At 42.9% G+C, this 12,851-nt stretch overlaps 1 protein-coding gene across 2 annotated transcripts in view; it reads left to right on the forward strand.

Annotated features, from left to right (window-relative positions):
• FASN (fatty acid synthase) overlaps positions 1-12,851 on the forward strand; it is a 60,479-nt gene that overhangs the window by 2,608 nt on the left and 45,020 nt on the right. For both annotated transcript variants that reach the window (XR_014508710.1, XM_083430120.1), the window contains exons 2-3: positions 8,778-8,918; positions 10,618-10,770. Coding sequence is in view for 1 of the 2 variants with exons in the window: in XM_083430120.1 (XP_083286246.1) it covers positions 8,792-8,918; positions 10,618-10,770 (280 nt within the window). In the remaining variant the exon portion in view is untranslated. The remainder of the gene's footprint in view (positions 1-8,777; positions 8,919-10,617; positions 10,771-12,851) is intronic.

Genomic DNA, 12,851 nt, shown 5'->3' on the forward strand with positions numbered 1-12,851 from the left:
TCTTTACATTTCATTTATGTTTGCTTAAAGTTCACATTTAAGCCCAAATGCACCCACGTTTTGTTAAACTAAGCTAGAGGAACTATTGCTATGTCCTGTCCCAAGTATTTATGTGCTAGCCCAGGAATTTGTGGTACCAAAATGAAAAATCAGGCCACAATCCTAAACACAATGATTGAATAAGCCCCATTTCACACAACGGAATTTACTTTTGTGCAAGCAAGAATCCTGAACACAGAATTATACTGTACCAGCCCAGTCCTATGCATGGTAACTCAGGAGCATGTCCCTTTGAGTTTACTCTAAAAAGTCTGTTTAGGATTAGAGCAGGGTTTCCCAAACTTGGGTCTCCAGTCGTTTTTGGACTCCAACTCCCATCATCCCTAGCTAGCAGGACCAGTGGTCAAGGATGCTGGGATTTTTAGTCCAAAAACAGGCGGAGGCCTAAATTTGGGAAACCCTGGATTAGAGCATTGGCTGTGAACAAGTGAAACCAGCTGAAATCATTGGGATTTCCTTCTAAGTTAACATAGCTAGGATCACACTATACATTCAAGCATTTAAATTTAACTGGAGACTTATGGGTAGGAGGAAGTGGCTTTTGTGAGCGTATTCATGGTCACTGGAGGCTGCATATAAAAGAGAACAGTGCGTAACTCTGTAGAACAGAGGATATTGGCATGTATACATTGCATGACAAGTTACACCTGCTGAAACTCTCCCTTTGATGCAACTATCAGAGGTGCAGGAGCCCTGACCTCTTCTTCACCTGGCCACCCTGCATGGTCACAGGTCAGTATAAAGAGATTGGCTGCCAAAGACAACGCTCAGCTGGTGAGTCCCTTTAATAAAAACAAAGTTAGACACCACTGATCTGACACTACAAAATAAGCACATAATTTTTCCATGCCCCCGAAGTGAACATGCTTACAACAAAGAGGTTCAAAATATACACATAGAAGTGTGTCATCTTTAATTATTTAAAGTCCTTTGGTTTGGTTTGGTTTGGTTTGGTTTGGTTTAAAAATCCATACCTTCATTATGTGCCATGATGGATGTCCCTTCTCAGAGGGAGCAGAGTAATTTGGAAAGGACAGTGTGTGGCTGTGTTCAGATATCATAATAAAGATGAATCATGGTTTCTTAGGACCAGAATGTCCTACGGTCTTCCCCTGGACTCAGGAGGTTTCCCCTGTCCCCTGTGCAACCACCAGGAGATGGCTGGAAACATTTGCTTGCATTTTTGTTTAACCACAACTTGTTGCATTGCCTAATCCCGACAAACTATGGTTAATTTTAACAATGATTTGTTTGAAACAACCTCCTTCAAGCCATAGTTTATGAAGCTAGCTAAATGAAAATAGGCTAAGTACTGATTAAGTGAAAGTGAACATATCTGAAATTCCCCTCACAGCAGTGCTGGAGAAGGGAGCCCGAAAGCTCAGGGGAGGTTAGGCTCATTCACAACATAATAAACCATGGTTTATAGTGACGTCGAAACACAGCCACGGTCTTGAAATGAATTTCAGTACACATCTTTAAAATATCCTCCAGTTAAGAAAAGAAACAATGGGAGGGGGAGATACTTAATGAATTACAAGCAACCTGTTGAAATGCACTTAAAATGGCCTTTTGCAGGACAATCACAAGAAAAGAGTAAGTGCGTAGTTAATGTACGATGAATGTACTCAAAGTGCTGTGATGAAACAAGTAGGTACTAGTGCATAATGCCAGTGAGAATGACTGGTTATTATGGATGATAAATGAGTTAGCACAGTGCCACAAGGCTGCACAAATACTGTGTAAATAAGGTACCCTCTTGCAATGGTGTGGCCTCCTTTGGATGATTTCAGATCAGAAAATGCAGAAATCCGTATTGGAGAGAGCTCTGTGTAATACTGCACTGGATATTACAGAAATCTCAACGCATGCAAAAATAGTCCAAAGGCTGTCTAGGTGTGTTGCAAGGTCCTTTTGCATAACAGCGATCATTTAAACTTATTGACAAAGTCAATAGGAAAAGAAGAAGTGAAATTCGGCAGAAAGGCCAGTCACAAAGGAACACTATGGGAGAAAATGCTGAAAATGCTTCATAGACGCTTTCCTCTGTTCATGAAGAGTTCTCAAATGCTCATTGAATGCCTGCTCACTTTGGCAAATGTAAAATATGAACCAAGCTAGGATGGATAGTTGATCATTATGCCTCCAGTCATAAAGTGCTGCTATGACCATGAGAACTGCTTCTCACCTATATTCTGTTATCCATCTTAATGCATACCTGGGGTTGCTGTGGACTGCTTATGCAAACCTGCCCTCAGAAGCAACATAATTACTGTAATACTTATTTGTACTCACTTAAGCATATGCGTAGTTGAGCAAATGCTGTAAATTAACTGCCCATCCTCTGGTCTGTGCCCTAGGCCACAGTCACACTATAAATTTAAAGCACCATGACGCTACTTCAAATAGTCATATTCTCTCAGACAATCCTGGGAGCTGTAGTTTGTGAAGGGTGCTGAGAGTTGTTGGGAGACCTCTGTGTCCCTCACAATTCCTAGAGTGGTTTCACAATCCCTTTTCCCAAGGAACATTTTGCACTGTGTGTGAAGAAGAGCTTCCCTTTGTCCGTCCCGAATATTCCAGTGTGCAACTTCATTGGATAATCTCTGGTTTAGCATTATGGTAGAGGGAGGAAAATGTCGCTCTATCCACTTTCTTAACACCGTGCATAATTTTATGCACCTCTGTAATGTCCTTATTCATGTCCGTCCCCCCTAAACTAAATTGCCCCTCATCTCATCCCAGACAACATCACAGGCACTGTGTACCCAACATCTGCCTCCAACACTCTTGCCCAGTCCTACCCTGCCCCTCGACTGGGTAATTGGCTCACATGGCAGTGTTTTGGCTCAGAGGATGCCTGGGTGACTGGTGTCTGTCTGCTCTGCCGTCTCTACTCTTCTCCCTCCAGCCTGAGTGATGGGTGGTTTCTGCTGCACCCACTGCAGCACCCATGACACAATGCAGCATGTGATGTGTCTTGCTGTGTTGCTGGAGCCCCATCAGCCAATTGTTTGCCTGGACAGTTGGCCAATGAGCAGATAGACAAGCTATTCTTCTCCCGCCTTCCCACTTTGGAGAAGAGCAGAAAAGTAAGCCAGGCTAACAAAGACAGACTCCACAGAGCATGTGTAGCTTGCCACACTCACTATCTGAAGAAGTGGCACTGGGCAGCAGCTGCAGCAGCACCGCAGTAGTCTATGGCAGACATCTGTGAGCCATTCACCAGCAAGTAAAACTAGGCCAAGAAGACACAGGGAAGAAAGGGATGAAGAAAGTGGTGGCCAAGTGCCATTGCTCATCATCATTTCACCTAATGATAGAGCTGCCCTTGCTTCAAACTCACATTTCATACCTGGCCTCTGCTCCACCCTGAATCTTCACATTCTCTCTCTTGCACCATTCTGATATAATTAGACTGCAATTACAACGGGACAGATACTCACGTTCACACTGTGAATAAACCTGATGCTGGATTGATAATTTTAAGCAACTCTGTAAAATCAGATTGATGATAGAATAGGTTGCAAGCAGAAAACCAGAAAGGAGCCATTTTTGAAAGGCAGGACAGTAGTTTTTATGAGTGTGAAACTACATGTGACTGAGCATGCAATGGGGTCTGGTCCTGAAACACTAAAAGCACCTAGCTAACCCATTTTCCAGACCTGACACTTAAATGGTTGCACAATGCCTACTTCATAGCACTTTCAGCTCTCTGAAAAAAATAATTATCTGGTCTTCAGTCTGTGTTTTGAGTTTAATTAGCTGGCATCCCACTCTCCCTCCGCCTTGTCTTTCATTGTATCACTGAAGCTGATAGAAAGATTTCTGCTTTATCTTTGTAATATCTCTTCCCTTTGGCCATCTCAGTTCATATATTCTGAGCAGATCAATATTTCTCAGCTTTATTCTGATACATATGATCCAAAGCACAGAAGCGTTTCCTCCCTCAGAGGCAAATCATTCACTTTATAGAGGGAGTTAGTACTGTGCCCTTCAGATGTTGCTGAACGAAAAAAACTTATTGGCCCTGCTGCCTGGGGCTGATTAGAGCTGTATTCCTACAACATCAAGAGCAGGGGTCAGCAAACTTTTTCAGCAGCGGGCCAGTCCACTGTCCCTCAGACCTTGTGGGGGGCCGGACTATATTTTTTTTGGGGGGGGGGAATGAACAAATTCCTATGCCTCACAAATAACTCAGAGATGCATTTTAAATAAAAGGGCACATTCTACTCATGTAAAAACATGCTGATTCCTGGACTGTCTGTGGGCTGGATTTAGAAGGCAATTGGGCTGGATCCGGCCCCCGGGCCTTAGTTTGCCTACCCATGATCATTATCGGGCTCACTGGATCAGATTTTCGAAATGACCCAGTTGTCTGGAGCATAGGATGTGAAAATAAATGGCTAGGCTTTCAAAGGCACAACCAGAAGAATGGGATGTGCAGATGATCAATGGTACATCTGGATTATAAAATGATTAGGAATTTACTGGGAGTAGAACTGCTTGTCGCTTTAAATTAGGATGATAGCACTTCCATTAAATAATGTACCCTCATGCTGCCTTTAAATTTTATATTGTACAACAGGGAGCTCTTCATTATTGCTCTGTTCTGCTGTCTGAATGACTTTTAAGTGTCTTGTGGACACCAGAGAAAGAATACCAAGGAAGATTTACTTACTCATATATATATATATATATATATATATATATCCCACCTTTTCTCCAAGAAGCTCAAAGAAGCATGCATGGTTCTCCACCCATTTTATCCTCATGCAACCATGTCAGGTTTGTTAGGCTGAGAGACAGTGACTGGCCCAAGGTGAACTACATGGTTGAGTGCAGATTTGAATTTGTATCTTCACAGTCCAAGTCCCCACTACTGGCCATGCCAGCCAAGGCTGATGAGAATCCATAGACTCATAGAATTGTAGAATTGTAGCTCCAACAGTATCTGGAAGTCACAGGCCTCACCCTACCCCTGGACTATTTATTTATTGGATTTATATCCCACCCTTTTCTCTAAGGAGCTCAAGGTGGTGTACATGGTTTTTCTCCTCATTTAACTCTAAACGAACCCCATGAAAAAGGCTAAGCTGAGAGGTAGTGAGTTGCCCCAACTCACAAGGTTCTTGCGAGGACAAAATGGAGAAGAAACATGTATGCACTAGAGGAAAGGTGAGATATAATGTAGGATCAACCTAACCAACACCATTAGCTTTGTGCAAGGACTTCCATTTCTTCCCCCCTCTCCTTCCCTCATGTGCCCCACACCCCACAAATGGTCTCTGGAGTGTGTCAGGGAACTCCCTGCTCCCCAAATTCAGAGGGAACAGGGGGGAAATCTGGAAGTGCACCGTGTTGAATTCCACCCACTGTATCTTACAGAAGAACAGTTGACACCTGTGACTGAACAATCAATCTTCGGTCATTCAAGGTGTAATTGATGCCACTAAACAACAAGGAGTGTGAGGGAGGGGGGCTGTAGGGCAGCATGAGATAGCCCCCACACGCACTAGCTGTGTCCTTGGCGAGCTTGGGGATCTGTGTGTGCCAACATATGCATTTAAAGCTCTTTCATGTGTGAGGGGGCATCACTGGACCAATTGGAATCCCCTCATGTGAAGGAGCTCTCTGAACATCCTTCAGTGTAGGTGTGAGTCACCTCATGGGGCTGAGGAGTGACCCTGCTGTGCTACTGGCATGATGGATGTCCATTTGAATGTCCCAAACAAGACAAGCCAGCACAGAAATAAGGCTAAATTGCTGTAGTCATACCTCAGGTTGTGTACGTGATCCGTGCGGGAGGCACATTCGCAACCTGCAGTGCTGTGTCTGCGCACATGCGTGACGTGATTCGGCGCTTCTGTGTTTGCGCGTGACGTCATTTTGTGTTTCTGTGCGAGCACCGAAACCTAGAAGTAACCAGTTCCGGTACTTCTGGGCTCGGTGCGGTCCGCATCCCGAAAACTCACACCTTGCAGCGTTCATAACCTGAGGTATGACTGTATTTATGCATTGTATGCATTGTATGCATTGAATACTTGCCTGCATAGGAAAGGGAAAGGAATTTCCTGATAGATGAATGAAAGAATATAATTGTTACTGATAATTATTGAAGACCGCAGTCCTCTTCCATTAAAATTAAGGGGGATATTTTTATACCAACCTCAACAGGAACAGGCTTGCAGCTTACTGACTATGATCAGGAATTATAGTCTTCAATTATGCATTTCCATTGATATTCCATTTGCCCTTAAATGAACTTAGCTAGAAAAGACATTCTTACATATTTTACTGCACTATTTTCATCTGGAGGGGAATTCTTGCACTATAACAACAAAAGAGGGACCAAAAAAAAAAAAAAAAAAAGGTCCTCAGAATATTTGTGGTATGACAGGATTTCAGCTGAAAGCTACAGGATATACCGTCATTGGAAACGAAGTGGTATGATCACCCTAGAACTTTTGCAAGCATGAGCATGATTGAAAGTGGGATTGCGTGTAACCACCTCAATACCATCATCAGCGCAAATCGTATAATGTAAGCACAATAAAAAGGACATTTGGTGGTACCCATAGAATGGCGTAAGACCTAGAAAGGCTCAGTCTCTTCACTCTCACACTGCTTCACTCTACTTCCCACTTTTAGCTCTAAGCTCAGCTCTGCCCTCCAGAGCAAATCTCTGCTCTGAATCACTACAAGCAAGGAAAGGAAGCCAAGGAATCTGACTGCGCCTCTTTTACTTCTTTATCAGTTAGCTTTCACTACAACAGTTAGTTTTGCCTTTTTATCTCTGATAATCTCTTCTAGGAAGTCCTACCTACAGTCTGGTGAAGAGTAGCAACAATAGCTTTCAATGAGTTAAACTTGCTCAGAGAGATTGAAGGGAGAACTGCAATAGTTTTATAGCCAAAGGATTTATTGTCAAGCTCGTTCCCCCCCCCCCCAAAAAAAAGTGTTTTGGACTGGTTCCTTAGCATTCAGAACTAAATATAAACTATGTTATTCTATACTAAAATATACTACCTCACTACTTAAAAGCAAATATTTTCCCTCCATACCTTTAGGTATGTCACAGATCACCAAAATGTTATGTTGAATTTTATTATCTGGATTGTCAACCTGCTTTGTTGTTTTATTTGCTGACAACATCTATAGCAACAGCAACAACAGGGGAAAAATTACAAACTGATTCATGGCTAGAGTTCATCAAAGCAGTGTACGAGATGATAAAACACAGTGCCCTGTTTCTGAAATCATTTCTTAAAAGCTCTTAAAACATCGGGAGCACTTCAATGTTGCACTCTGACAATTGTTCCACCAGGGCAAGCATTTTGGCTTGTCAGATGGAGCAATCTCCCCTTTCCTCCCCCTGCATGCTGTTTTGGGGGTTCTCCTGACCCCCCATTTTTTGGGGGGGGCACATGTGGGGGATGAGAGGGGGAGCCCCATTATGCAAGCAGATGTTCTTGTGTGGGCTTCTGTTGACAGAACCCATTTTAGTTAGATCCCATCCAATAAAACAACATCTTACAAATGCTAGAAAACAAGAAAACCATATCTGCAAGTATGCAATCGGTATTCCGTAAGTTATTGGGTTACCCTTCGGGGCAAGCCTTCTTGAATAAACATGCCTTCAATAGGCACCTGAACATAATGATGTTACTGCTCAGTGCCTGACTAGTGCTATTCAGTATATATCCATTACGCAGCAGGTGACATGGTCAATAGTAATATTAATCCCACAACAGACTAAAGCAAAAATCACTTGCTGCCCAATAATATCTCGGCCAATTCATCACTAGTAGCACAAAATTCACATACAGCCAGATGTGTGCCCCTTCCTACATTGCTAAATTTGCAGTTATCTGACTACAGCGGACTAAAATTAATAAAATTATTTTAAAAAGGACAGTCCCTCAGGAGGAGGGACAGAGCACTGGCCAGGATGGAAGCCAGTGCAATATGTTTGACCCTGTTACTATTGCTGGAAGTAATAGACATGACAGGGTGGATTCTTGGCCAAGGTGTTGAAAGGCTTTTTCCAAGTGTTACAAGATGCCCCAAGTGGTGCCACCACCTACATATTGATATAGAATCATGGGTGGGGGCCCTCATGGAACAAATTTAGGCTGTGCATGGGAGGAGGAAAGGGAGAGAATGTTCAGCTGCACAGATAGAAATCATTGTACAGGTAGAAAAAGTGCCGTAGTACTACATTGGGTTCCACCCATGATATGGAATTAGATGTTATTAATCACGAACTCCTTAGACTAAAGCCTTCTTCTATCTCTATTTGAATAATTTCATTCACTGTGTTGTTGCACCAATAGCTTTCCAGAAGTTTTTTTTTTAAATAATATTTATTGCTTTTTGAACAATTTAAACACTACAAAACCAAACATGCTTTCCAGAAGTTTTTGTTCCTTGCTGTTTATTGAGTTACTTCGAGTTCAGCACTTGCATCCAGGATCTCCAAGCCCGCTGGTATATAAAAGACCACATCTGCTCATAAAATAGCTCTCATGTGGTCTGTTCTACAGGTATATCTTTAAAAGAATCTGATCTGCTGCTCAAAAATATATGAAATTAATTTGCCCGGTGTTTCACTGGTAATTATATATTTGTTTTATTAACAAGTGCATTGTAATTTTCTTGTGTGATTCATTATTGCTGCATAGGCCTGATTTTTCTTTTCTCCACTTGCTGTCTAGAGACAAGTTGAGAGATGGAGGAAGTGGTGGTTGCAGGCATAGCAGGGAAGCTGCCAGAATCAGAAAACTTGCAAGAGTTTTGGGAAAATTTGATCAATGGAGTGGACATGGTTACAGAAGATGACCGGAGATGGAAACCAGGTAGGTCTAGTGATCTTGATGGCCTTCTCAGTAGTGGCACCCTCCCTATGGTATGCCCTCCCATCAGATGTTAAGGAGTAATTATATAACATCTGAAGGCAGCCCTATATGGGAAAGCTTTTTAAAGTTTAATGTTTTACTATGCTTTATATATGCTGGAAGGGACACGGGTGGCGCTGTGGTCTAAACCACTGAGCCTAGGGCTCCCGTTGTTCGGTCCCTGCTCCTGCCAACCTAGCAGTTCAAAAGCACGTCAAAGTGCAAGTAGATAAATAGGTACCGCTCCAGCGGGAAGGTAAACGCCGTTTCCGTGCGCTGCTCTGGTTCGCCAGAAGCGGCTTAGTCATGCTGGCCACATGACCCAGAAGCTGTCTGAGGACAAACGCCGGCTCCCTCGGCCAGTAAAACGAGATGAGCGCTGCAACCCCAGAGTCGTCTGCGACTGGACTTAACGGTCAGGGGTCCCTTTACCTTTACCTATATATGCTGGAAGCCGCACAGAGTGGCTGAGGCAACCCAGTCAGATGGGTTGGATACAAATAATAAGTTGTTGTCAGGAGAAACAGAAACATTGGAAAGATGAACTCTAAGGGTCATTGAGTTGTATGACCTTTAAGGAACAGGAACCATTGTCAAATTCCTGTGCTCTCATCTGCATTCCTGGATGTCCTTGACTATATAGCTGAAAGTGACTTCAGCGGGAACTTCTGCCTCAGAGGTTGAATCCATCTAAATCCGTTGTTCCCAACGTGGGGCACACGCCCCACAGGGGGGCAATTTGTTTTTTAAGAGGGGCAATTCGAGAATGAGTTACTAACAGTGAATGGCATTTTACGCTTCCTCCACGTGAATAGGAGTTCACCTTTTGAATAATAAAAATTATATGTCATGGGGGTGGGGGGCAATAAGGATTTTAGAGATGCTTAGGTGGGGCATGGCCAAAAAAAGGTTGGGAACCACTGTTCTAAATTCATCCAACCAAATCTTTGTCCGGCTTTCCCCCCTGTATCAATAGAAAGCAAATAACACATACAAGCTCGGAGAATAGGAAAATAAGTTCCATGATGTCTGCCTTTACCAAAAAAACACCTAGTTAAGCTATGGTGCTTTTGCAAACTCTCCAGATGATATAAGCAACTCTGCAAGAAGTTTTGTGCAATAGCAAATAGAAAAAGAAATAGCAGTGGCATACATAATAAGCACAACCAAGATGCAATTTCTAATCACAGAAGAAGTGATGTAGAAATAGCAGTGTCGTACATAATAAACGGCCTTGGTCCTGTATATCTGAAGGAGCATCTCCACCCCCATCGTTCAGCCAGGACACTTGAGATCCAGCGCCGACGGCCTTCTGGCGGTTCCCTCATTGCGAGAAGTGAGGTTACAGGGAACCAGACAAAGGGCCTTCTCGGTAGTGGCACCCGCCCTGTGGAACATCCTCCCACCAGATGTGAAGGAAATAAGTAGCTATCTTATCTTTAAAAGACATCTGAAGGCAGCCCTGTTTAGGGACGTTTTAATATTTAATGCTGTATTTTTTAACATTCAATTGGAAGCTGCCCAGAGTGGCTGGGGAAACTCAGCCAGATGGGCGGGGTATAAATAATAAATTATTATTATTATTATTAGCACAACCAAGATACAATTTCTAATCACAGAAGACGTGATGTAATTTTTCTTTCTTCTTTTGAAATTTCAGGACTTTACGGACTGCCCAGGAGAAATGGGAAGCTCAAGGACATCAGCAAGTTTGATGCCTCCTTTTTTGGAGTTCACCCAAAGCAAGCTCACACAATGGACCCTCAGCTCCGACTGCTGCTGGAAGTCTCGTACGAGGCCATTTTAGATGGCGGTGAGCAAAGAGTTCTAGAATTCTGCTCCAAAAGCTCTAGTTACATGCAAATCAATCGTGTACAAATTGTGTCGCTTGCACAAGATAACGTAAACTATTTACAGACCCAAAGCCCACCAAACTTTGTTTTCAGGACAGCATATATGTAGGGGGACATGGGTTGGGGCAGGGAACCGAAGCAAAATGATTCTGTCCACTGCCTAGATTCTTTCTGGCTTCCAAATCTTGAAGAAATAATCTAAATATGGTTTTCCCCACTCTGTGACATGAGGGTTGGCCGTTTTCAAAAACAAAACAGACTTTTGGAGGAATTCAGTGTTGCACTCTTCTGATTGTTCCCCCCATGTGCTTTTCTGGGGTGTACATGATCCATTGGAGCAAATTAGGGGGAAGAGGGGAGGAAACCCTGTTGTGCTAGTGGGAGCCCTTGCACTGGCTTCTGCCAAGCACAGCAGTTTAGTTAAATCCAGGCCTTTGCCGAGAGATCTAGCTTCTATTGTTTGTCAGAACACCATGACCATGCATTTTGATAAACTTACCTTGGAACTAAATGATGAAACCACCGTTGTGAAGGCCTTGACATTTCTATGTCTTTTGAAATTAGTGTCACACCTTTGCAAAGTTCCCGTTGCAACATGCTTCTTGCAATTTTGACAGTGAAAGAAAGATTATACAAAAGTATTAGCAACACTAATAACTGGTATCAGTAACAACGGGTAGCAGTGTTGAAAAGACGTGTTGGGAAATGTGTCCACAGCTGACACGTCCCTCTCTGACAGAGCTCCTGGGATCTCTTGAAGACACGTTTCCCAACCTCTTTTCCTATGTCCTCCGAACGAAGCCTTCCTGCTCATTGGTGTAAAATGGAGACATTAGAGTTTCCGATAATGTGGAAAGTTTAGATAAAACTTTTTGAAATCTCATGGCTGGCAGAGACAACACTCTTCCATTTTTTAGGAATCTAAGTTGAGATGCATTGGTGGGCCTATGTTCTCATTCTATCATCTGTTAATTATTATTGATTTTTGTTTAGTTTAGTTTAGTTTTGTTTAGTTTAGTTTAGTTTAGTTTATATCCTGCCCATATCCGGCTGGGTTTCCATATAATGTTTATATGCTGGTTCCTTTTCTTGCAAGCTTCAATGCTTCCTACAAAAAATAAAGTAAGATTCAATTATCTTAAGAATTAGGTTCATTTCACACATTTTCTCCTATATGTCACAGATGGGAGTCATAATCTGCTTTAGAGAGAAAGAGGATCACGTTTGCCAGCATTTTTTATAATCAGCAGGGGCATCATGCATTGGCTTGTCTTGTGCTCTTTGAACACATTTCCCATTTAATATACTCCCCACCCCACCCCCCGTTCAGCAATTCACTGCATATTTCTGGAAACAATGTGGGGTAAATTTGTAATTTTTGCCTGTCTCTTTGCTTCGGGTCATTTCTGCCAAGAAAACTTTATACTCAAAAGGCCGTGAGGGAAGGACCATGTTTATATAGTTGTGTTTTTTTAAAAGATTCCAAGTATTTATATACCACTTCCAATCAGAAAGACTGCAAACAGGAAAAAGAAAGTCAAAGTAATATAATAGCCTGGTTCATATGATACACTAAACCAAACCTTGGCTTAGTGAGGACACACAAATGTTGGGCGTCCCAGAGAGGACCTTGCAGCCACTTTGCTTCTCCATGGTCTTTTTTTTTGCCTCTGGACCATTGATTTAGCTTAGCATGAGAGATGACACAGAATGACAACACCTGTGAGCTTCTTCCCACCATCCTTGCCCACATCCTATTAGCTATGTGGTAGGGATCATGTGAGGGACGCAGGTGGCGCTGTGGGTTAAACCACAGAGCCTAGGACTTGCCGATCAGAAGGTCGGCGGTTCGAATCCCCACAACAGGGTGAGCTCCCGTTGCTCGGTCCCTGCTCGTGCCAACCTAACAATTCAAAAGCACGTCAAAGTGCAAGTAGATAAATAGGTACCACACCAGCGGGAAGGTAAATGGCGTTTCCGTGCGCTGCTCTGGTTCGCCAGAAGCGACTTAGTCATGCTGGCCACATGACCCGGAAGCTGT

The sequence above is a fragment of the Podarcis tiliguerta genome (assembly GCF_965153285.1).
Source record: "Podarcis tiliguerta genome assembly, chromosome: 2".
NCBI lineage: Eukaryota > Metazoa > Chordata > Lepidosauria > Squamata > Lacertidae > Podarcis > Podarcis tiliguerta.